The sequence below is a fragment of the Epinephelus moara genome, chromosome 24, assembly GCF_006386435.1.
Source record: "Epinephelus moara isolate mb chromosome 24, YSFRI_EMoa_1.0, whole genome shotgun sequence".
Taxonomy (NCBI): Eukaryota; Metazoa; Chordata; class Actinopteri; order Perciformes; family Serranidae; genus Epinephelus; species Epinephelus moara.
Window position 1 is genome coordinate 23,014,972 of NC_065529.1, and position 27,537 is coordinate 23,042,508.

General features: G+C 39.0%; 1 protein-coding gene across 1 annotated transcript; it reads left to right on the forward strand.

Annotated features, from left to right (window-relative positions):
• Positions 1 to 67: 67 nt before the first annotated feature.
• On the forward strand, positions 68 to 24,215 carry mapkapk3 (MAPK activated protein kinase 3). The gene is made up of 10 exons (XM_050038058.1): positions 68 to 823; positions 9,891 to 10,030; positions 14,613 to 14,677; positions 14,916 to 14,995; positions 15,092 to 15,218; positions 15,375 to 15,450; positions 15,578 to 15,702; positions 16,774 to 16,859; positions 17,001 to 17,081; positions 23,081 to 24,215. Exons 1-10 carry the CDS (start codon positions 509 to 511, stop codon positions 23,234 to 23,236), a joined length of 1,251 nt encoding a protein of 416 aa, XP_049894015.1. The 5' UTR covers positions 68 to 508; the 3' UTR covers positions 23,237 to 24,215.
• Positions 24,216 to 27,537: the final 3,322 nt, after the last annotated feature.

The following is a 27,537-nucleotide window of genomic DNA, read 5'->3' on the forward strand; positions in this document are numbered from 1 at the left end:
GACTTAACTGTAGGAGGGTGGTGCTTAAACAAACAGTGACAGTGACTGGCCATGTGAGCACAACCAAAGGACTCCTGATCAACGGGAAGCTGAGATCAGCAGAATCAACAGAAGATCCTCACCACTGCTGTGTGATCAAGACTTCTCTGACTGGATTTTAATTTCTGACATTCAGCTTATTTAAAATATTGGGAATTATCTGAAGGGACAGCTTTGACCGACTGACATAAGTTATAAATAGGCGGGTGTCTGTGAGGGAAGTAGTTACTGTGTGATTAATACAAATGTAACTTGTTTCATAAGCTTCATTGTAGGTACAGTGAGTTAGTGTGTGGGGTTCACACAGAGGCTGCGGTGCCCAGGACAACCAGACGCGCCAGCAGTGCTCAAGGATTCCTCTCAGCTTTACGCACTTACCGGAGGACAGCCGGCGTCATCGCATTGCTTTGGTGAATTACTCACGCTTTCTCGTCCAGAGTACAGCTGGTGGCAACAAGCCGGTGTGACCATGCTACAAAATGGAAACGGAAAAGAGAAGCCGCTGCAAACGCCAAAGGCTGAGGCAGAACCGGACTCCCCGGCTGACGACCCGAAACAGCAGCAGGAGCAGAAGGAGCCGCAGCAGGAGCAGCAGGAGCTCGCTCCCCCAGCTGCCAACAGCGAAGCTACACACTTCCCACTGCCCGCTCATCCCAAATTGGACATAAAGCGCAACGCAGTGACGGACGATTATAAGATCTCCAGTCAGGTTCTGGGCTTAGGGATCAATGGGAAAGTGCTTCAGTGCTTCAACAAGAAGACTGGAGAGAAGTGCGCACTGAAGGTACTGAAGTCACCTGACACTCACTGTTTATGTATGTTATAAACAAGTCAGTAGGAGGATAGACCCCCTCGGGCCAGTGTACACACCTCATAAGTAAACTTAAACAAGTCAATTCAGTTCATTAAATCAAAGAAGTTAAAGGTATGCACTGCAAAATGTAATGCTCATTGTGTTTCCCAAATGATCATACTTTGATTTTTTTTTTAGTCTACTTGTGTGTTTACAAATATCAAGTTGATAGATTAAATGTTTTACAGTGTCTGGAAATAGTTTGACTTTCTGTCTGGCAGTGGTGGGATGTAACTAAATACATTTAGGCTCCCAAATTACTGTACCCAAGTACAATTTTGAGGTTAGAGGGAAATATTGTATGATTTTACTCCACTACATTTATCAGACAGTTTTAGATACGTGTTACTTTGCAGATTCAGAGTATTAACACACAATTTGAATATGAACAAATCAGTTATGTTATATTAATATAGAATAAACTGTCCAGCAGTATAAAAAGTCATTAAAATTCCTCCACCTTGACCAGCTGCAACGTAAAAGTGATGAGCACATGAATGCATCGCTAATTATTATCCAGTAATATATGCATTATTCTGAAATGGGACATTCTGCACAATGACTACATACACTTTCAGTACTTTAGGTATATTTTGATGGTAATACTAATGTACTTTTACTTAAGTGAGATTGTGAATGCATTACTTTTACTTGTAACAGAGTAAATTTACACTGTAGTATTACAATTTTATTTAAGTAAACGATCTGAAGACGTCTTCCTACACTGCTGTCTAGTGTCCAAACCTGTCAGTCAGTTTGGAGTAAACTGTAGAGGAGTGTTTTGAGTATTTAATTTTGACACCTGTTTAGTTTTAGACCACAGTCCTTTAAAGCAAACAGTTGCAAGTTTGTTATGTAGGCTACAAGGATGAAGTATTGATACCTGTCTAAAAAGTCTGAGGCCAAAAGTCTAGAAGAACTTTGAATGTTATTGAGGTCAGATCTGTGTCACACACATATAGGACTACTGATGGTAATAGTGACGAAGAAAACCTGTCTTTGTGCGTGTGAGTAGCTCTTCAGTCACCGTGTACTTACTTACACTCATCATGCTGTGTCTGTATTTTTTCAAAGATTATGACTGTATTTCGAGGACATGTATGCATGTATGTGCACCTGCTGTTAACATTGGGCACTGCACATGTTGCCCTCGGAGCTCGCATGCTCTACATGTGGACAGGCTAAACATGAACATGGAGCTGTGTTTCATGGAATTTTAGCCTATCATTAGAGCAGATGCAGGTTCAGGCATCCAGCCGTATGTCATGACATGTTACACTGCTTCATAGAGACACGTGGATTTTGACAGTGACACCTTGTTCTGGGAGCAACGGAAACTTGGGCACGCCTTCATGCATGCATAAAAAGGCACACAAGCATGGGTCGTGTGGCTGTCACCACCCGGGCACAGACTTGGAGAGATTTATGGGCTTACAGTAATCCATCTGGATCTGAAGTGCCAAACCAGGCAGCAGCAGTGTCACAAGCAGAGCTGCAGACCCAGGCTCTGGGATAGAAAGAGTAACACAGGATGAGAAAGAGAGATAAACTGCAGCAGAAAATAGGACGCCACAAACAGAAGATGAAAGGCCCAAAGGGTTGGGATGCTTGATAGCATCATGTCAGACTGAGGGGGAGAAAAACACAGTGACAGTTTAGAAATGACAGCACAGACAGTGATAGTATGGAGGTCCATCCCTGCTAGTGTGATGAAAAATAGATCCTGCAAGTCGCAACCTTCTCGCAATAATGACTTAGTATCTCAAAATAATGAGAAACAATACTATTTTGAGATACACATTTTTGAGATAACAAATTATTTTGAGTTATTAACTCATTATTTTGAGATACTAACACTTTTTTGAGATACTTATCTACTATTATGTCATCAGACTCATTATTTTAAAAAGTATGCCATTATTTTGACATACTAACTCATTATTTTGAGATACTAACTCATTATTTTGAGATACTAACTCATTATTTTGAGATACTAACTCATTATTTTGAGATACTAACTCATTATTTTGAGATACTAACTCATTATTTTGAGATACTAACTCATTATTTTGAGATACTAACTCATTATTTTGAGATACTAACTCATTATTTTGAGATACTAACTCATTATTTTGAGATACTAACTCATTATTTTGAGATATTAATTCATTATTTTGAGATACTAACACATTATTTTGAGACACTAACTCATTATTTTGAGATACTAACTCATTATTTTGAGACACTAACTCATTATTTTGAGATACTAACTCATTATTTTGAGACACTAACTCATTATTTTGAGATACTAACTCATTATTTTGAGACACTAACTCATTATTTTGAGATACTAACTCATTATTTTGAGACACTAACACATCATTTTGAGACACTAACTCATTATTTTGAGACACTAACTCATTATTTTGAGACACTAACACATTATTTTGAGACACTAACTCATTATTTTGAGACACTAACACATTATTTTGAGATACTAACTCATTATTTTGAGACACTAACTCATTATTTTGAGATACTAACTCATTATTTTGAGACACTAAGTCATTCTTTTGAGACACTAACACATTCTTTTGAGATACTAACACATTATTTTGAGACACTAAGTCATTCTAACTCATTATTTTGAGACACTAACACATTATTTTGAGATACTAACTCATTATTTTGAGACACTAACTCATTATTTTGAGATACTATAACTCATTATTTTGAGACACTAACTCATTATTTTGAGATACTAACTCATTATTTTGAGACACTAAGTCATTCTTTTGAGACACTAACACATTCTTTTGAGATACTAACACATTATTTTGAGACACTAAGTCATTATTTTGAGACACTAATACATTCTTTTGAGATACTAACACATTATTTTGAGATATTAACTTATTATTTTTGAGATACTAACACACTATTTTGTGATCAAAGTCATTATTTTAAAAAAGTAGCTTATTATTTTGAGATAATTACTCAAGATTTTGAGAAAGTTTCTTATTAAGTTTCCATCACACAAGCAGAATTGGGCTTCCAAAGTAGTATATGTTACCAAAAAATCGTAAAAATAATTTGTTAGAAAACACTGATCTGTTTACATGTTGCGACAGCACAAGAGAGTTTTGTAGAAACATACTGTGGGCTATTAAGAGAAGGTGTTGATTTGTGAAAATGTTGGTTTGTGTAGTCACTTATAACTGCTGACTGCATCCATAACAGCATCACCTGGTGCTCGACAGACTAAAGCATCCTCCAGGGAGAGCAGGTGGGAGAGCCCCCAGCTTTAAGTAAACACCACAAACCCACCACTCTCAATGTCTGAAACCCGTTTGTCTTTGAGGACCCTATTTAAAGCTTTAAGTGATGACACAGGTCACGCTCATGAAATCACAGTTTGTCTTCTCTATAGCAGCTCTTACTGGTGTCTGTGTTGGTTTGCTTGTGAATTGGATTGTACTGGACAAAGTGACAGTGTTGTTTTTATTCTACTGTATTGCCATTCCAACTCTAATTTACAACTTTCCCTGTATTTCTTTAATCTAAAGGCAAATAGAAAGCTAAAACAATAATTGAAATAATCGAGAGTGTTTGATGTGGAGGGGGGCGGGGTGAAGAGAGTTGACCAGCTCACTGGCTTTTTAATTAAGTGTTGCTCTAAGCGCTAAACGTAATGGATGAGTATAGGTTTAATCCACTTTGCAGCAGAGCTGGAGGGCAGCCATCCTGTTAATGTAATTCACTTAGAGTCATCAGAATTATTTTAACTTGGATTTGTCTGACTCCTGGGAGGAGAGGGACCTGGAAGAGCACCGTGGCGTACGACAGTCCTCTTGAGCACCCCCATTAACTGCTAATACCATTGGAAGCACATATTTGGCCGGTGATTGTTCCATTTTAGCGCCTCAAGTGCCTTCCAGCTTAGCACACGGAAAGATGTCTAAGCTACAGGTCTGTGCACAGGCTTCCATTCATTGTCAAAATCTTCCCCTTCACATGTTTGTGTATCTTCACATCTGTGGTCAGGCCTCTGGCATCCTGGTGGCACATCTGGGTTTCCTCTGGAACCAACAGAGACCAAACTGAAATAGTAATCCTCAGTGGTTTGGTCAGACACTGCATGCAGGAGATCTTGTGTGGGAAACTGCAATCAGATCTTGCCCAGACTCGCTCAAGGCAACCGGTGCTATTAAACAAGTTAATCAGTCTCAGAGGTTTGGGCCTTTAAAGTCTCCATTGACTCTCTTTAGCTGCTCGTTGAGCAATGCAAGCTCATTATCTGCTTTGAAGGCAGCATGGAGGAAACATGTTGCAGTACTGAAGCTCAATGAGGACGTCTCGAATGAATGCACCAGGAGATCCTTTGTGGTTGAGGATATTTGTAGTATTCAAAAGAGCTGGAGGTTATGTCGGTATCGATCACTTGATTGCTGCTGTCTGTGTGTTTAGTTTGTACAGAGGAATTTAAAATAAGATAAGATAGAAATTTATTCAACCCAAAAGAAATTGCTGTGCCTAGTGGGGACATTCATTTGGGATTTTACTCATAACATTTTGTGTAAAGTACCCTGTGGTTTACTTCTGATGTCAAGGAAAACTCTTACTCGAGTTGAAAGTTTGTTGTGTGCTGAGTCTGTTGGGTGAGGGTTTTTTTTAATTTGGGGTTTTAAAAGTTTTTCGAATCATATTATAAAAGCCTACTGCAAACAACTACACAGGAATGATTAGAAATATATTCATGTTTTTATCATTTGTAGTGGTGCTAGCTGTATAGCTCCAGGGGTGGCAGTGTTGGTCAGTGTGTTGATCTGTCCGCAACTTTGGTCCAAACTGAAATATCTCAACAGCCCAGAGCATAAATCCTACTGATTTTGATCCCTTGACTTCTCCTCCATCACCACCATGAGGTTGACATTCATGTTCCCCTCAGGATGGTAACATTTCATCAGGTCCAAATTTTTATGTGTCCAGTAGTTTAGTTTATGACCAAATACCTCCACAACTAATGACATCAGTCAGCTCTCAGTTATGTTTAGTGCTACCAGTCTAGTGGAAAGTATAATTTCCAACAACATCCCATGCTGTTATGGAAATTTAGGGGCTAGAGGCAAAAGCAAGCTTGCAATAAACACAGCCAGCAAATTCTCACAGGGCCCCACAGACAGCTGAGGGTGAGGTGCAACATGCAAAACATGAGGAAGCAACATTAATAGTTCAGGACGCTTCACAATATTCATTTTATTTTAGATTTATTAGATACTAGTGACTGCTGCTGTTTTTATGAGGTCTATTTTATATGTAATAACTGTTAATATTTCCGCACTTCCATCCCAATCATTTGGCCCACTTTTTGCTTGTTTATTGTTTTTATCACATGCACTCTGACCCATGGCAGAGGAGGTTTTCAAGTGTATATCTGTGGAGCTGAAGGCAAATTGTCTATTCTTTTCTAATTAGTAAATGTTAGCATGCTAACATGCTAAACAAAGATACTGAACATAGGAAACGTTACACTACCACAGACTGTAAAAATATTGCACGTAGCCACGGTAATGTCACCCATTGGTTTGTGGACTCCCATTTCTAAGCCTCGATTTGGCATTTCAGCCATCGCCATCTTGATTTTTTGGAGCCAGATGTGACCAAATTTGGGTAAGAGCTGGAGCTGTGGAGGAGTGAGGGGTGGATCTGACTCATAGGCTGTGGCAAGGCCTCGCAGGCAGCCTGTCACTCTAGCAGCCACACCTGTAATTATGCATAACTTTAAGCCTTAATAAAATGTAAACATGTGAGTTATATTAAATGTACCCCATGTACAGTTGTCACGAACGGGGAAAATAGCTCTAGAGACCAAAAATATTTTTGTACCAGGCTGTAAACATGTTTATTTCTGCTGTAAAGTTGGGCATTTTAACATGGGGGGGGTCTATGGGGAGTAATTGGTTTCTGGAGCCAGCCTCAAGTGGCCGTTCAAGGAATTGCAGTTTTTGGCACTTACATGTTGGCTTCATTTTTCAGCCTGTTAGGTTCCCGCTTACATTAAACCTGCTAAACATCAGCATGTTAGCACTGACATTGTGAGCTTGTTGCTGTACTAGTTATTATATATTTGCATTATTATTAAACTGCCATAATTTTAGTCGTAAGCTAAATGCAGTGGAGCAGTGTAATTCCCTAATGCCATATTGTTATTGCTGAGCAAGGCAGGTACAGACAATTATTACAACACAATGCATAATAACATGCATTGATTAACAGTATACCACCTCTAGACCACTTTGCTGTAGAGTTTATGAGCAGCGCTTTATTAGTAGAAGCTGTAAAGATAAACCACCTTTTAATCAAGACATGCAGACCAGTGCTGTCCAAGTCGCTAATATTTGATAGAGTGTAAACATGTCAGAGTTGAGTGTGTGTGTGTGTGTGTGTGTGTGTGTGTGTGTGTGAGCTTCAGTTGAGAGGAAGTGTGCTTTTAAACTCATTATCAGGTCAAGGTGTGAGTGTGTGTTACATCCTCTATGGGCAGAGATCTGATTGGTTTGGAGGACTGTGAGGATGTGGTTGATTGGTTTACAGCAGGATCAGGGACAAGCGTGCATTTAGTCGATGTGTGTCGCCACACAGAAGAAAGAGAGGGGATTAACTGTGTCGGTCTCAGTCTCTTAATCATCTCTCTGTCTCCCCCTTTGTGTTTTACTGTATATGTGTATTTAATTCACACGGTCCTTTTATTGTATCCAATTCTGGTTCACTGCAGGAAATTAAGGAAACCAGCTCACACGCTGCCTGCTCTGATTAAAGTCATAAAGCTATAAATGACACAGCAGAAACAAACCTGCCCACTGCTTTTCTTGACAAAATAGGACACGTATAGTAGTTGATCAGACACCGGAAACCCTTTACTTCTACTTTCAACACCCCGCTGCTCTGAAACACTCGGCCCACACTTCCTCTTTTGACTTTAGTGAGCTGAAACTCAACGTTGTGAGCTGCTGTGACATTTGGAGTTTCCAAGAAATGTGTAATTATTTCATCTCCACCCACAATCTGAGATTTTATAAATATTCTTTTCATATTTTGAGAATTATCAAGCCACCTATTAGCAACCACGGGTTTGGTGTGTGTGTGTGTGTGTGTGTGTGTGTGTGTCAGTCATAGGTCAGTGAGTCAGCCTCTATGTGTGTTATGTACTCCAGACCTTGTGAACAGCAGATCACTCCATCCCTGTCACATCCAAAAATACACCCTGACTGAAGATGTGCGCTATGTCAAGGTCTGCCACCTGCTGTGTTTGTGTGTGTGTGTGTGTGTGTGTTTACGTGCATCTGCTTATGTCAAACACACATCCTGTCATGTGACCAGGCTGCCTTTATTTAAGGATTATATGTGTTTGTCCTACACATGGTGGATCAGTGAAGACAGTCAGAATTCTGTCAATGTTAATGTTCATTTTTTATTTTTATTTTTATTGTTCTCTTCCTGGATTTACACTATTGAGAGTCACTTTTCACCCACTAAAAAAAGGAATCATTATTTGACCATGTATAACTATATTAATGAAATAGGTAACAAAAAACGTATGAAAAAATAATGGTGTTTTTTTTGTCAGACAAATGAGTACAATATCTGACATGATGCTTCAGACTTGAGGGATTTTAGATGCTGTGATAGATTTCAGTCCAGGGTCAACAAATTTTACTTTAAAGGAGCCTTTTTTTTTTTTTCTTTTTTTTTCACAAAAACAATTTTTTAAAAATCTGTCTGGAGCCACAAAACATATTTGAGTCTTGTGATGAAATCTAAATTAGCATATCTACATTACTAATCGATCTAAATGAGCGTTAATTAATATGTTTTACTAAACATGGCTACTCTGAAGTGAGATATTTATGATTATTTGGTACTTTAACTTTCCAGTGTTGGCAGTGAAAGCAAATAAATCTGTCCACGCACTATTAAATTCTCCTTTTTTCTCAGAGACTTTTCATTTTTTAGATTTGGAGTCTATAACTACCCTATAGGAAGACTCAACACTAGCCACGGTTGAGGTTGAGGTTTGAGGTCTGGCAAAATTTAGAAGAAAAGGCACGAGGCTGTAGATGTATGACGCACATTTTAGTTGATTTTTTTTTTTTTAAATTCAGTGTATGGGGTACACAGCTGGATAATGTAAGAATTTCTGTAGGCCTACAACAATAATAAATAAAAGCTAAAGTGTTAAAAAAAAAAAATCGTTATTCATGTTCATACGATTTTTTTGTCAAAGCCACAGGGAGCCACTTCAGACGGGCTAAAGAGCCGCATGTGGCTCCTGGGCCGCAGGTTGCCTACCCCTGGTTTAGGTGATATGGAGGAGATTATTATTACAGATTTAATTAACACTCTTTCTTTTATTAACATTTGTGCTGTAGCAAACAAACATTTTCTTTCTCAGTTAATCCATTGATCATTTATGCTGCAAATATTTTAAATACCCATTACAGTTTGCTAAAGCCTAAAGCTCTTCAAATGTCTTGTTTCATTCAACCAACAGTTCAGAACAGTTCTTGAATTTGCAATGATGAGGAATCTTTACAAATGAGAAGCTGGAACCAGGGAATGTGTGCCGGGAAAGTGATGACCGATTGATTATCAAAACAGTTGCAGATACATTTTTTTCGGTTGATCTACTAATCAGTGTTCAAATTCATGTGTTCCTGATATTATATGAGACCAAAGGCTTCATACTATGCGTAAAGCAAAAACTTTAACTCATTTGTTATCGTTCTGAATTGTTAATTTGGAAAACAGGAATTTTCTAAAAAGAAACTCAATCTGATCCCACTGAGGGTCAGTCAACAACAATGTTTAATCAGCGTGGAATTTATCAATAGAAATGAATGTACTGAGTCCATCAGTCGTGTCATACACTGAAAATTAATTTTGATTAATTGGTAATTAAATCATAATATTCATCATTCTCTCTTTCTGTGTCTCCCAGATTCTCTATGACAGCCCCAAAGCCAGACGAGAGGTGGAGCTCCACTGGCGAGTGTCAGGAGGGCCGTATATTGTTCGCATCCTCAGCTTGTATGAAAACATGCATCATGGGAAGAAGTGCCTGCTCATCATCATGGAGTGGTAAGAGTCACATTTCACCTCCAGTTTACACACTTTGACCTATCTGTATACCTTATCTACATATTAGGTGATATGTACTGTAAGTTATTATATAGATATAATGATTACATTCTTCTATTTAATAAAATAATTAGAAATGCGTTGATTATCAAAAAAGAAACAATTGCTGTTTTCTTTTTTTTTTAAGTTGACATTGAGTAGAAAAATTATTTCCATTAGACAGTGAGGAGTCCTGCTATTTTAATATGGGGCTCAAACAGGCTACAGAGCTTATACAGTGACTACAAATCCCCATAAGTCACTGCTCTGCATGACTCGGCCTCTTTTAAACTCACGTTGTTGACCAGAAAATGAGAAGTGACAGTCACTGTTCAGAGTCCACAGGTTTCCACTGGAATCTTTGCATTGTTTTATGATATATAAAGAACACGAGCTCTGTGGTAAATACAGACACCCAGAGGTGGAGGAAGTACTCCGACTCCGAGTCTGCAATTTTATTTAAACTTAACCCCAAAACAAATACACCCCTTCCGCAAGTGTTCCTTCGGGAGCTGTGTTAATATCTTTGATGTCATTTAAGTTTGATTACTATCATGATTTATCTCCATTCCTCGAGAGCAAGGATGTGGAAGAGGGAGAGTAGCTGGCAAAGCGTGGCTGTGTATGAACACAAGGATAGTGAGTCGACAGCGAGGAGATATTTTCTGAATTTGAGAAAGAAAAAAGTGTGAGCTCATTTTAATTACTTTATACACTGCTGGGTAACTTAACCTGTAATGATAATAATACATCATAATTCATAAGTTGATTTGTATTTTCTATTAATAATCAAAATCTGCAAAATGACTAAAGTTATCATATAAACAGTGGAATAAAAACTACAATATTTGCCTCTAAAATGTAGTGGAGTAGAAATACAAAGTAGCAGAAATTGATAATACTCAAGTAAGTGGAAATACCTCAAAGGTGTACTTAAAATTGAAATTAAAGTTTTTCACTCTGTTGTAATACACACATGTGCACAAACAGGACCTGTACATGCGTTAAATAGAGAGATGCCAGAGCGAGGGGGCTGCCCATGGTCAGGCGCCCCAAGCAGTTGGGGGTCGGCGCCTTGTTCAGGGGCACCTTGGCAGTGCCCGGGCGGCGAACTGGCACCTCTCCAGCTACCAGTCCACGCTCCATATTTGGTTGTGACAGGGACTTGAACTCTTTATTTAAATGGAGTCTGGTGAGTTTGGCGAAAGTGATTTTGGCGCTGTTTCTTGTTAAACAAAAAGGATCTTACTCTTGAACAAAAAGGTCGTTCTCTGTAGGGATTCTCCCTGTACGTTGTCAGACACTTAGAATAATCTTTTTTACACACCAGAGGCAAAAAGGAGCACTTTTAGTGGACAGATATTGACAGTGTGCACATGCCCCCAAGTGTTTACACTGTAGCCTGTCTCACCGCTGCTGGCTGCAGGCATCTCACTTACTACTGAACCAATTTCAAACAATGTTGCTCCCATCTGACACTTAGATAATCCAGGTTGAAAAATACCAAACCTACCCTTTAAGCTCAGGCTTTTTGTCACTGAGGGCATGCTAAAGGTCAGTTATAAGACCTGACACTCAGACGAGTCAAAGTGAAGACGTCATGTCTGATGGTGAGATAGAGCGACAGAATTCCATCTGGGCTTCACGTGTCATAACAAACTGTGCACAGTAACACCCCCGAGTGACTCCAATGACACTGCTAAAACATTGTATGTTTCTGTTTGTTTGTGTGTGTATGGGCATACATGTAGTTAGACTTTGTACTTTTTATTGCTTTTCACTTGTGAATGGAAAAAACCCATAATGATTGAGAGGAATAGAGAGAAACTACAATGACACTTCTCTTCAAAGGAATTTTAACTATTGAGCAACTGGTTTTCATCATTGCGTTTATTGACACAGCAACTGTTTGTGTTGTACTGTATGTAGAGATCCTGTGTGTGTGTGTGTGTGTGTGTGTGTGTGTGTGTTTTAACGGTAATCTCTCACTGCTTCCTGTGTGAGCGAGGGTCAGAGGAGGACAGCGCCACAGCCCATCACAGACAGTTTAAGCACACTTTAAGGCACACATTTCTCTCCCAGCTATCTGTTCATCTTGGTGCTCACGAATCACAAAAAGTACACTGTTACTTAATACACAGTAGCTCACATCCATGTCACCATGAGCACAACACACACAATTTTTTGAGGACCAGAGGGGAGAGTTTCAGTGTCTGATGTGTGGCTGTGATTCTGAAACTGTAACATATGTGGGGGTGAGAGTGTCTGAACTTTTTACAAATTAGGTCAGAGGTCTCAGGTACGAAATGTGATCACCATTCATCATCTTTCTTTCTGTCAAAAGAATTATTCAGTTGTAAAACCATAAATGAATACAGTCTCATAAACCCTGTATGTTCTTTTCAACAAGAAAAGTTTGGTGCTTTTTCCTTTTTCCATCTTTGATCCAGTTTTCCTCTCTGTTTAACAGTAGAAGATGTCCACTCGCTATTTTTAGAATTTTGTTTTCACTTACCTTTTTTTCTTTTGCAAGAAACCGAAAGCTCGAGGTGAAACCCCAAAGTGTTTTGAGCTGTAAAACAACTCAACCATTGAAATCCAACCCAGTGGCTCGCAGTGTAAAACTGAGCAGATGTAGAGAACAGTAAATATCTTTCTGTCAAACTTTGTGTGGTAATGATTTATTGTTGTCCCTCGGTCTCAAGACCTCAACTTTGAGGTCTTGGCCTTAAAATCGACTGCATATTTACTCGGTCATGTCTTGATCTAAGACAAAGAGGACTTGAGATTTTATATCAAGACTGATCAAGACCAGGACTGTGGGGATATCAGGGAGTGTTTAATAACGATGGTAAAGTTGATTTCAGCTCCGTAGTGTTTGTTTGTATTTGTTTGCTCACAGAAATCAAAGGAAAAACCCACACATAATATTCACCTCTGCAATTCCTTTTAATTGTTTTATTAAGACATTTCTCAGGCACACTTATACATACACACACACATATACTGTATATGGCGAGTACAGTTCAGTTAAACACCCAGTCCCTTTACTAGCCTGGTGTGGCTACACATTTTGACAAATAAAGGCCTGTCTCAGTTAGAAGCCTGGTCTTGTTGCCAAGCAGTTCATTTTTATAGAAGTTCTTTGGATGTATTTTTTGTGACCCACTTAAGCTAACATTAGTTAGCTGTTTGGATATAAATATAATTGTTTAAACATTTGTCAATATGGAGATGCTACACATTATAAGCTTGGTCGATTTTATTTTACTGAAACCATGAGCACCATAGAAGACTTTGATTCATTCAGTCACCTGCATGATGAAAAAACAAGTGGTGACTCCCTTTTTCTGAAGCTGTCATTAAGTCAGAACATGTGTCAATTCCTCGATTACCTGGGATGTTATTCATATTCCTTTAGTCCATAAAGGTCCACTGATCAAAAGAATCAAAAATGTTTCTCATAAAAATTTATCCAAGTTATAAATATTGTTTTAACAGGATAAAGTTGTGTTGTGTCAGTATGCTGGGTGCTGTAACCCACGAGTGCCGTGAAATGAGTGTCATAACAACACATCATTGATATGTTATTCAAACCCTAATTTATATACAAGTTAAATTCATACTGGTTTAAATTAATCTGATTGTGTTTCCCATGTTTTCTGAGCAACAGTTTTGTGTAAAAGGAATTAAAGGCCTGTCCCAAATACAGGCCTGTTGAGTTCAGAGAGGAATCTTCATTTGTTCTTCATTTGTTTTCTGTGGGTGTTTTTATGGGAATGTGGATCTTTCAGATCGATTTGAGGAGTGCCTGTGGTTTGCATGTTCAACACTTTATCATGAGTGATTCATGCAGTGTGGGACTCACACCTGTCTGGTCATGGTCTTGACTCGGTCTCAGTGTAGGTGGTCTTGACTACAACACTGATTACTTGCAGTTGTGTGTGGACAATAATTTCATTTCTGTCATTTTGCAACATCACCTTCAGTCTGCTTTGTTTGCCCCTGTGGAGTTTACCTGTTGTACTGTTACTGTGGTGCTTTGTGCAGATGCCTTTATTCATTGCAGCCCTGATTTATTACTCATCGCATCATTGTTTTCAGTGTCTTCACTGAACTGCATGACGTGGGTAAAAATTCTAATCGGGAAAACATTTATTTTTGCAAAAAAAAGTGGGAAGATGTTCCTCCTGCCTTTTTTCTGCAAAAGGCAGATTCTTGAAAGTTTTCACACTTTTAAAATAAGTTTTTTGTAAATATGAAAATAGGGAGCGCTGATCTGCTCAACTTCAGTTTATTTAAAGTGCACTGTACTCAGAAAGTCTCGGGTCAAGGTTAATCATTAAAAAAAAAAAAAAAAAAAAATAGGTCAGTGATCACATTTGGGTTTTTTTTTAGAAATTCTCAGAAAATGTTATTAATTCTATTTAAGGTTGATGTATGTGATATACAGGTGACATTGTGCCCTGAAGTGTCGATATAGCAGTTTTATGAATCATGCTTGTGTGTGTGTGTGTGTGTGTGTGTGTGTGTGTGTCACCAGTATGGAGGGAGGAGAGCTGTTCAGTCGGATCCAGGCCAGAGGAGACCAGGCCTTCACAGAGAAAGGTGAGGACTGATGGACTGTGTTGTAAACACATCACAGGATGTGAACGAGAAAGAATGAACCATTATTTACAGGACAGAGTGAAATAAGGCAGACATCTTGGATAACATTAGACGGGGAGAGCACAGAATACATTTGTTCCATTCTTTTACGTGATTTCTGCTTTACTTGTGTGTTTTGTTGTGTGATACTGGAGCTGCTTCTGGTTTGAGAGAGTGTGTTTTCCTCTTTCCTTCCCAGAGGCTTCTGAGATCATGAGGGACATCGGCACGGCCATCGAGTATCTCCACAGCATTAACGTGGCGCACAGAGACATCAAGGTGCAGTAAGATCAAGATCACGAAAAATATGAGTGGTTCTGGGTCATTAAAGACATGTTGTCATATCTTTTTCTTCTTCTTCTGTCTCCTGAGCAGCCAGAGAACCTGCTGTACACCACGAAAGACAAAAATTGTGTCCTCAAATTAACAGACTTTGGATTTGCTAAGGAGACGACGCTACACAACCCTCTGCAGACCCCCTGTTACACACCGTACTATGTGGGTAAGTTGCTTTCCGTAGTTTTCAAACTATGACATGTTCAAGGGAAGGGTTTATGTTTACAGGACCTTTACAGATGCTTTTAAGTCATGTTTTGCCACTGATCTCCATCTATAATTTTTATCTGTCTCCGTGTGTTTGTGTTCTGCCAATGATAAGCTCCTGAGGTTTTGGGTCCAGAGAAATACGACAAGTCATGTGACATGTGGTCTCTGGGCGTCATCATGTACATCCTGTGAGTACTGGGCGGAGTGTCACACATGTGTTAGTGTGATGCATTCTGTGTACCTTCAAACAAATCGTGGATGAATGTTTTTAGTTTTAAAGTTGCCCTGTGTGTCTCACCATGTTTGCCTCTGTAGGTTGTGTGGCTTCCCTCCATTTTACTCCAACACGGGCCAGGCCATTTCTCCAGGGATGAAGAGGAGGATCAGGATGGGCCAGTATGAATTCCCCAACCCAGAGTGGGCGGAGGTGTCACAGGAAGGTGAGAAGCTCACACAGGCCCTGTCTACACTGACAGACATTTGAAAATGCTTGTTTGTTCTCCAATATTCAGCCCTGAAAATATAGGTTTTCAAAAACATTCCCCAGAGTGGACAAATTTACTGTCAGATGACACAAACTGCTTTCTATGAAAAATAAACCTATATATTCAAGTACACAGCTATGGACTATTTTCTACACAATATATATGTGTCAGTGACATCACATGCATAGTGTGTTTAGCTGTGTTCAACACAAACGTGAGAGTCAGGAATCAAAAAAATGACTTTTCCTGCTGAGACCGTTCAGTGAAATGTCAGTTCAGCTCTTTACCAGATGATGGTGGCAGTGGACAGTTTTGTTGTTTCCCATCTGAAAGAGAAAGATGAGGACAATGAACCATTTTGAGTTTGATTTTTTACTTGTGGACAGCTCAGTGATCACTAGTTTAAAAGGTAGTATTGTCATATTTATGTGCATCAGTCAGACAGGGTCTCACTGTAAAGCCCACAGCACCTCTGTTAAAAAGCAGGAAACCATTAAACTGACTGCCTCCACAGGTTAGCTGGATGAGCTAGTCAAAGAGTCAAATGCTCATGTAGAAATCTTCTCCAAGCTTCATGTGTCCTTAGCTAAGTGCTGGCTCTGCAAACAGACGGCATGTTTCAGCTATAGTTAAAGTAAACTGTGTTCTCTGTTTGCCGTTGTTGTAAGTATAGTGCTGCCCTGCAGGTCACACGAGTTCTGCTTATTTACCACATTTCCCGGGGCTTTCCTGAATTTTACTTCTTAAGAATAACAAACCCACTATGACACATCTTAGAGATAACTCAAGAGACAACAGCGAGCTGGTGTCCTCCTCCTAACCAACAGTAATGACAGTGCATGATGTGTACACGCTCGTTTTTTCCCTCAGTGTCACTGTATTCTCCCACATAATCTCATTTGTTGTAAAAGAAGGCCGGTCTGTCCCTGAGACCAGGAGAAGCTTCACAAGACATGTGATATACACGTGTGTGTGTGTCTTGATACTAATAATGTAACTAACTTTGCATTGCCTTTGCTTACACAGCCAAAGATCTGATCCATCAGCTACTGAAGACAGACCCAAATGAGAGAATGACCATCACTCAATTTATGAACCATCCCTGGATTAATGTAAGTATCTGTGGGTCGAGTTCAGACAGACACACTTCCTGTGCTGCTTCCTGTTTTATCTGTACATCTGTTTCCTCAAATCTACAGCTACAGATATATATATATATATGTGTGTGTGTGTGTGTGTGTGTGTGTTTGCAGAAGTCCATGGTGGTTCCCTCCACTCCGCTCCACACCACTCGGGTCCTGACTGAAGACAGGGAGATGTGGGAGGATGTGAAGGTCAGAAGCACAATAACACTGCCCCCCTCTGGTCACATATTAATATTACAACCTGTCACTGCTGCAATGTCAAAGCTTTAGATTGGTCCCAGAGTTACAGAGGCAGCAAGTTAGTATTCCATAAAATTTAGCAGCTAGTAGAATGGTCAAAATCAATACAGCAGTACCACAAATATCCTGACTTTTTGTTTCTTGCATGGGACAGGCCCCAAAAGTAATGGAGCCTACATTTCCTATAAAGCAACTAAAGAGCTTCTTTTATCAGTAGGGGTGTTCATAACCGTTCATAACATCCGCAGTTTGGTTTGATACGACACAATGGTGTTACGGTGCAGTACCTTTTTGATACAGCAAAAAAGTAGAAATTTCCTTGATTTTCCTTGATGTTTAATTTATAAAGACTAACATTATAAAGCATGGGGATTTTTGCCTTTGAGCAATGGTGGAGCTATACCTGAGTGACCCATATTCTGCGGTGTCTTTGTAGCAGCATATAAAACAAATACAGCTCTGTATAAGATATAAAATATAAAATGATAGCAGAAGTTACAATCTGGCTGAAATGGGCTCATGAAGGAATACTGTAACGGGGCTCAGTTACATTAAGCAAGTTCATAAAGCCTTTACATATTCCTTTCCAGAGAAGGGTTTCATATCTGTGGCTATAAATGTTATGTTACTAATTGCCACAGTGATTTATTTTGCTCTATTTAAACCAGTTGGGGATGGTTGCTTAAATGCTGCGGGGCTAACGTTAGCTTGTAGCTTGTGATGCACCTTGTTTTGGTCTAGTTTCACTAACTGACACACTGAGGTTATGTTGATGCATTGAGTTGATATGTTTGAAGTATTTCCACTGATGTAACCTACTGTCGTGTAGCAGATGTGACATACAGTTGTTTTTTATCCACCACTCCCTCTCATCATGATCCTCATAAGTCACAGTGAATTGAATTGAGTGGAATGCCAGACCTGTAAATTACTGGAGGATTGAGGCAGACAGCATGTTTCCTGTTCTGTCCTGTGAGCTGCCTTGTTGAGCGCAGTCAGTGGCACTGAGAACATTATATCTAACACATATTAAGCTGTACATTTTATTTCCAAATTCAATAGGCTAGTTCAACATCTCGTTCAGTTCGTAATGCGTAAAGAAATGTAGGGCTCAATAAAAATAAATGTGTCATTACACCCTTATTCATTAGACCACATGTGTCTGGTAAATAATCATATCTTTAAAACTCCACTCCCTCAGTTTGTAACGCTTTCCATTAAAATGTTGAAACTCCAAGCCCAAGATGAGATACACTTCATGAGAAACACTTGATGACATCACTGTGAATCATCTGGGTCATTTTCTCAGTTTCATTTGTAAAATCTGTGGAATGCTCCTTTAATGATTATAATGACTACCACATGTGTTACCACATATAATGATTACCAGCAAAGGAAATTTGTAGATTTGGATTTTTCTCTTTCAGCCTTGAGTGAACAAAACAAATTAAAATGTTATCTTGATGTCCTGCTGATGGCCACCAGGGGGAAGCACTATGAGTTAGTGCAGAGTAACATTTAACACACACACACACACACACACACACACACACACACACACACTTAAACACAAGGAGCTGTGCAGTTCACCCCAACTCTGTTTCTATTGTTTACATTAAGAAACGTGTTTAAAGAACATGGGCCCTGTTTGCACTCATCAAGTCACAGTGGGGTTAATGCCCCAGCGTTGAACAAAATGTCTCAGTTGTGCAAACCCTTGTTTTTTCCACTGGCTGTAAATATGAGCAAAAATCATTGGTAGACTGTCACGTTCCTTCACAGCAGCTGAATGAGCAAGTTTGAAGTGATAAGGTGTAAAAAAAGAACATTTCTCAAAAATGATATGCACACAAAACGCCACTGTTCACTTCTGCAGTGTGCAATGCTACGTTGCGTAAAGTATCCACAGATTGCACTCCTGAACAACCACTTCTCAAAAAGCACAATAACATCACATTCTGTCGACATAGCTGGTATCACCACTGACAAGTGTTCTCAAAGCATGAACCACAAAGGATGAAGCGTTTGTTAACATTTCCAGCGCTGTAGCTCTCAGCTCCAGTTTGCAGACCTCTCCTTCTCACATGTTTTACGGTCTGAGGCCTGTATTCACTCCAGCTTGTCTTTGCCTCGGCCAGTGTGGAGTTGACCTTTCCCTAACTCATAAAAATGTTCTCAGATGGGTTTCTCTCTACCCTGTCCACTTTTATTTTATTTTCTCTGCACTGGCCTTTAAATCTAAGGACTACTTCATTCCATCATGCCACCAAAGGTCCCTCGTAACCCGTAAGGAAAATGGAAGAAACTGTTTTACATGTGTTTTTATCTAAAACAGTCACTTATCAACACTTCATGAGTCGAAAACAAGACAAAAAACAAACATTAAAAATGTGTAAAACTGTTGGGTTCAGGGATTCACTGCTCTCTCTGTGCTCCCAGCTTTACATTTTGAATTTGGACATCATGGATCTGTGATAAATGTGCTTCTTTGTTTCCTTATTATGCACTTATATGTGTTGTATTCTTGTCTGATAGCCCTAAACATAGGTTCACAGCTGATGATAATATGTTATTTAATCCATTTGAACTCAACAGAGATCATAATGTTCGTCATTACACAGACTTTGACCCTGATATGAACTTTTTTTAGATACCAGCATGTCTTATTCCTGTGATTACTACGATGAACTCCAATTCAGCTGCTTAATGGAATAATTTCCAGCAGGATATAAAGTTTTTTTAGTTTTGCACTTAAATATTCGTAGTCACCCTAGAAATTATGATCAGCTTATACATTCTTTATCTTCTCTAAATCATGGGTTTTCTGTAATCACTCTTACTAAAACATAGATAGCAGAGGAATCTAAAGAATTAGGCCGCTATGACCTTTAATCATATAACTCTACTCACTTCATCAGACAACCCAGGTCAGGAGGAGGAGTTTCAGTCCTTGTCTAACAAAACCATGACCTTTCTTTAAATTCTGATGAAGTAGAGGTCGAATCTGTTTCATTGAAATTATGTCTAAAAACTAGAATGTGTTCATATGTGGTATTTATCAACCACCTCATTCTGTAATCACTTGATTTAATAATAGTTTCATCAACACTCTTGAGCTCATACAATGCAAAATACAGACGCCTCCTCAGAGCAGCCAAGTAAAGGATCTATAGTGATCAGTTTATTTAATCAGAAAATAATAGTAAGTCCACGTGGAAAGCTATTAATGTTACTTTACAGAACAAATACCTCCTTAAAATTCCCTTCAATCTTTACAGATGGAGGTTCTACTCTCACTGATCCTTTTGATATAGCTTGTAAATTCAGTGATTTCTTTTCAAGTGTTGGTGCATCTCTTGCCATAAAGAAAGCTGATACAAATATGAATCCACTAGATAATACAAAGGGTTCTTTCCCATTTTTTAGAAATTTTGGTTTTCCCTTATTTCAATGAAGTGAATGACATTATAGTAGAACTCAAGAATTCAGCGCTGGGTCATGATGGTGTTTGTTCCTCCTTAAAAGGGGAAGTCAGGTCTCTTATTATTGAGCCTTTAACTTTCATTTTTGCAATATCAGTGGAAACTGGCATTATAACTCCTGACTGAAAAATGGCTAAAGTTATTCCACTATTTAAAACAGGTGATTCAGAATTCTTTTCACACTGTCGGCCAGTCTTAATATTGTTTATTTTTCAAAGATATTAGAAAATCTGATGTATAACAGGATCCTTGAACACATACAATATTCTCTGCAATCATCAGTATGGATTTTGCGAAATCATGCACCTTAAATGGCTCCGTTGGAGCGTACTGATAAAATATAAGAAGCCTTAGATAATAATGAGTTTGTAGTAACTATACTCTTAGACCGTTGGAAAGCATTTGATATTGTTAATTATGCTATTTTACCTTCGTGGATTTCATGGTAATGTATATAAATGGCTCTTAAACCATGTCCTTAATAAAAATACATATGTTCTTATCTATGGTCATGAGTCGCCAAGAAATGTAATGCAACCTGGTGCACCCCAAGGATTATTTCTAATTTATATTGATGAGCTTGCTGCTATATCTAACTCCATATTCCCTCTGCTCTTTACAGATGACACCAGTGTTTTTGTCTCTAACAGAGATTTAATGAGTCTCATGAGATAACTAAATCATGATCTTGTCAAAAACATAATATAACAAACTCATAAAACTTTATAATGAAGAAATAAAGTTTCATCAACATGTTTTTAGGTATTATGATTGATGATAAACTTTCTTGGAGAGAACAGGTTTATCTTCTCTGCAGTAAGGTCACTAAATCTCTTGGGATTCTTGGAAAAATATGAGTTTTGTTCACAATACATGTTTGTTAATGTTAAAGTTAGATTTACCCACATTTAACATGCTGCAGTGTTGTATAGGGAAGCACTTTATCAACTTATCTGTACAAAATACTGCTGCTGCAGAAACAGTTCGTTAGATAAGTACTCTTTTTTACAGTTGCTGTACCTGGTGCACCTCTTTTTTTAACTGCAGTTGTTGGCAATGTTTGACATTAATATACTTCAAATCTGTACATTTGTCTTTGAAGTGAAATACAAGATTACACATTTATCTTATAGTTTTAGGTGTTATTTTGTTAATGACTCACAGTTCCATAAATACACAACTAGAGAGTCTCATGATCTTCATTTTTCTCTGTATACAACATCCTGAGCTTATTTTTCTGTCAGATATCATGGAGTTGTTTTGTGGAATGAAACTTTGTTTCATTTACTGGGTTCTTCTGTTTCATTGTCTTTGTACAAAAAGAGACTTAGAAACACTCTGCCATCAAAATTATGTGTATTTAAAGTATTTAAAATGTATCATGAATTGTATGGGAAATACCAATGGGTTAAAGTGTCAAGTTGCGGTTTTACCAGGGGTTAGCAGACTATGTCTTTGCCAGGAGCGCAGTCCCCAGTAAAACCAGAACTTGACCTTTTTATCCTGTTGTTGTGTGGATTAAACAAACAAGATGTAATTAGTGAGTTTTACACTAACAAGATGCTGGTAGGCAGATTTTATTACCTTTGGGCAGAGCTGGGCTTGCTGTTTCCCTCAGCATGCAGACTTTATGCTAAGCTAAAGTAACTGACTGCTGGCACCAGCTACATACGTATTTACTGTACAGACATTAGATTAGTATCAATCCCTCATCTAACTCAAGCAAGTGAAAATGCATATTTCCGAAAATGTCAAACTATTGCTGTAAACATGTAAGCATCTGTTAAAATCTCTTGGACATCAGAGGGTGAAAGCAGCAATTTTAACCATTTCCTAAAGCACCAATTTAAATCATTTGACATTTAAAGATATTGGTTGAGAATCAGACTCAACAAAGATTCAAGATTCAAGAACTTTATTGTCATAATGCATGCATAATGAAGTGGAAATATGTCATCTTCAAGTGGTGTATTCTATTGAAAGGAAAAACTTGACACATATTTACATAAAGAAGACACAAGTGTCAGTAATAATAATATTCAACTGTAAAATCTAACCAACATAAGTACAAAATTTTAGCAATAACAAGTAGAAAAATATTTATATAAAACTACAACATGTGTGCAAACAGCAGCAGCAGCAGCAGAGCTCAGTAAAGGTGCAGCATGACAGATATGGAGTGATGCCAGTGGACTAATATGATGTAAATATTGTACGTGCCCAGTGATGACCATGTCTGATTTCACTAGTGTCACAGCTTTTGACAAAGAGCTGATCTTAGTTTATTGGTGCATTTATGGATTGATCTAAAGCCCTTGCCTGATGTGAGGAGCTTAAACAGATGGTGTCCGGGGTGTGTAATTAATGATGTGCTTGTAATATTACATTATTGCCTGTATATTTTCCCTCCTGCCGTTTGTAATACTAGTATATTACATACCTGATCCTCTTCTCTGTCTCTCACAGGAGGAGATGACAAGCGCTTTAGCCACCATGCGTGTTGACTACGACCAGGTGAAGATCAAAGATCTGGACACTTCAAGCAACCCGCTACTCAACAAGAGACGCAAGAAGGCTGCTGCGGGGGCCAAGAGTGGGTCCACGGTCTGCCAAAGTCAGTGAGGACTGCAGGCGTGACAGCCAGGAGGAGGGAAAAGTTGATTTGTCCAGGAGAGGATGATTTGGAGACCTGCTCTGGATTCTTGAGAGACTTGATGCTGAAGAAATGATCTCTGAAATGAAGAGACAACACAGAATTAAAGGAAAAGTCAGAGCTGGACATTTATAAGACATATCAAGACATGTTTCTCCTGTCAGTGGTAGAAATCAACAGCTCTGCTCACTGTGGGTCTATATCTGTTTTCATTTCTTTTTTAATGTATGTATGTCATTTTTAGACCTTGCAGGTTTGTAAGAGCGTCTGTGTGCAGACATGAAGTATTTGTAGTGATCATGTTTTTGAGTATTTGAGCACTGGGTGGCCTATTTGAGGTCTCCTTTGTAACTATGCACTAGTGTGCAAAACACACACACAGACAAAGCAACTGTAGAAAGACTGTGAAACGAGAACACTCACTATTACCTGTTGTCTTAATATCATTTGTCTCTTGCTGCTTTCCTTTTCAGGAATAAATTAACGTCTGACACTGACTGTCTCGTCAATAACACCTAGCCTCCGTACACTTCAATCCAAGGGAGTAGTTTTCACTGAAGCAACAATAAAATGGCCCCAAACGTATTACTGAGGAGTAAATTGTACTCAGTGTCACTGCTGCAGATCATCGTTGTATCCTTGTAATGGAGCTATAAGAGACAGCACATATCCTGTCTGCTTCCTGTCAGTGTGAGGCCAGAGAGCTTTGTGCAAGCGGCAGCAGTGGGGTAATGGTTGATTGTGCTACATGGTTGAGTTGTGACACTTTTCTGAAGAAAGGTCTTGCGTGTGTTTATGCGGGTTGAGTAAAATGCTTCCTGTAAATAGGGGCTGCATTTTAATGAGATGTGAGCAAGACAGTGCAGCCTTTAAATAATGGAAACCTCATCTGTCAGGTACACACCATACGGAGATTGTTTTGTTGTAAATAAAACTTTATGAAGTAAAGCTTTACAGTGCAAGCTGTTTTTTTTCCCTAAGGACCTTGAGACTATTGTTTTTGTAGTCGTGCCGCTCAGGCTTTGTGAGGCCGTTATAAATAGCAGGAGTGGAGCAGTTATTTGGGACACAGCCATCTGACTTGGTGTTCATCTGGAAAAGGTCAACATTATTATGTTTAGATCATATGGTAAGTACCTTTCCCCCACTTAGATCACATGGTTCTCCTGCAGTATTTAGGGGATGGGTTAGGGGATGCTTATCATAAAAACTTCTTGGCTTTCCCTGCTGTAAATATGGGATGTCGGCCATGATTAGATTTGGCCCAAATAGAGCATGAACTCTCTGCTGTTGTTTGCTGCTACGTGTCTTTAAGTGTGAAAGTTGTCAGACAATAAGAATTAGAAAGTATTTGTTGGTGGAAATTTACAGTGTGCTGCAAATTACATACTTCCTCATAAAGGAAGGCAGTGGTAAGTACTTTCCCTCTGTTAGTCATTTTGTAGAGACAAGTGCAGTCATGATTACACTGTAACTGTAACGTTAATATGATGTTGACATAACACTACCTCTCTCACTTCCTGCTTGTGTTATTCCACATAACAATACACTGATCCTCCCCGCCAGAGTTTTACAAACCTCACAGTCCTTGGCATTGAGGCACAGACGACATCTGAATACAACAGCACTTATTAGGTCAAAGGTCAGCAGTGCAGTTCAGTCATGGGTCAGTTTTTTTTACCAGCTCTGTTCACAGGGAAGATATTGGGATGTTTTAAATACCTTTCTTTGTTTGTTTGTTTGTTTGTTTGTTTGTTTGTTTGTATTTTTGTGATTGATTCATAAAACTATATGATTGATTTCTTGTTGCCTGTGAAGCTTCAGTGCAAGCCTCCGTCTGAGCTGTAGCCCAGTTATGAATTATGAATCAGTGACGTTTCTGATTGATTCATGGAGTTCAGTGTAATATAGTCATGGATGGATGACGGAATCAGTCTACTGGGCACAGGGCCAGGTGCCAGCTTGCTTTAACCTGAGTAATGTCACTCAAAAAAAGACAGGCAAAGCAACTGCTGAGAAACAAAAAAACGACTACAAAGACACAGAAAGTCCAGATGGACATAAATATAGCTCAAAGTGACACAAATTGACTTTTAAAGAAACACCAAATGACAACAAATACATGCAAAGGAACTCCAAAGAGACACAAAATGACCAAAAAAGATACAAATATACCTGAAAGAGACACACACAGGAGCGGCTGTGGCTCCCAAGGTAGAGCGGGTTGTCCACTGATCAGAAGATTGGCAGTTTGATCCGTGGCTCCTCCAATCTGAATCATGGGTGAATGGTTACTGAGTAGCAGGTGGCACCATGTTGTAGCATTTGCCACTAGTATGTGAATGCATGTGTGAATGGGTGAATATGTCAGTTAGTGTAAAAACACAAGTGCAGGTCCATTTACCATTTACAAATTGACCTTTACATGCAAAGGAACTACAAAGAGACGCAAAACAACTACAAAGATACACAGAACAACAAATAAAGACACAAAATGACCAAAAATACACAGATATACCCCTAAGAGTCACAAAATGGCCCCAAAGAGGCACAGAATAATTACAAAGAAACGCAATTTCCAACTTATATTAACAGATACCAAAAAGTCTCCCCCACAGAGAAAAATTCCAAATTAATAAACCAAATCAGTTAGATGGATGCCCTACATCAGGTCACACTAGCTACTACGCTACGTTCAACGCTGCACAGGACCATCTAAATGTGTCATCTTAAGCTCTGTCATAAAGTCCAGAGAGACAGGTTCGACCAGTATGTCACACAGTGAGTGTGTGCGGGACATGCTGCCTGAGGTATGGGTGTGTGAGGTGTGCAGAGGGTAGTGAAGGATGGGTGGAGGTGGAGTGGGGGATAGATCTCTCTGCCCTTTAGGGAGGAATGTGTTGAAGGTCAGTTGAGAGCCATCTGGCCTTAAACTGTTTCTGTCGTGCTCAGTCCATGTTGTCTGAGCTCCGTTTGTTCTCCTTATGTATTATTATTCTCTAGTGTGTGTGTGTGTGTGTGTGTGTGATTGTCTCGTTCATCCACAGATGTGCGGTTACAGGCCTTGTGCTTGACAATTAGTGTCATCACTATCACAGGCTGCTGATAAAGCTATCATTACAGCCACTGAAATAGCCTCAGATAAAAGTGTGTGTTCCCTGGCCACTGAATTTGCATGATTTCATAGTATTGTACCTCCAGGGTAAGCCTGGTTAACGATCTGAAATTGGAGATGTGTTGTATTTAAAGGTGTAATATGCAGGAGTTTGTAGCATCTAGTGGTGATGTTGCAGAACTGAAACTCCTCCCGTGTACCAAACATGTAGGAGAGCTACGGTGGCTGATGCGAAAAGTAAAAACATGAATCACCCTGTCTAGAGCCAGTGTTTGATTTGTCAATTATAGGCTACTGTAGAAACAACATGGCAGACTCTGTGGAAGAGGACCTTCTCCGTTTGTAGATATAGATGGCTCATACGCATCAGCTCTATGCAGAGCTTACACCGTAGCCTATGCACATGGCCTATGCAGTTGTGAGCATGTATGCTTGTGCTGTGGTGTGTCTCAGTAGTTACACCTCCGAAACACTGGTCAGTCGGTTTTCTGTGAAGTACTGTAAAGTTAAGTTGATTCAAAACACACATTAAACATGGCTTAATAGAGACAATTTCAAACACAAGTACACAAATCAGCGTCACTACAGTATTTACAGTAGTTTTCAACCCCCCAACCTGCATCCAACTTTACCTGTTTCATGGTTCTTGTTTTGCAGCTTTAAACCAACGGACTGAGTTGGATTTGTGACACTGATGAGAGGAAAAATGATCTACATTGAGTACAAAAACAGGCTCTCCAATCTGAGCCGTGAAACCCTGTAGCTCATTCACACAGGCCTCTTGTTGGCCACACTCATGTCTCTACGTGGATTCACAGTGACTTGATGAGGGCAAACAGCAAACACACCTCTGTGCTGTAGTCGTTTCATTTTCTAATGACCGATTTTTGGTGCTAGTTCAGTTTGTGTTATTTTTCTGGCAATATTCCTGACATGGGTACATTAGATTAGTGTTTGAGAAAACTTGTCACAAATTTGTTTGGAATTCGTCACACCTTAGTTAGACATAGGTGATGTCTATGCAACACAGAAAAAACTTCTTCTAAAACAAAAAGCTGCACCAGACATAGTTTAGGTGTGTCATAATAAATGGGTACACAGTTATGCAATTGATTTTTAAGGGATCACATCAGTTCAGTTTGTAGAGATTTGCTT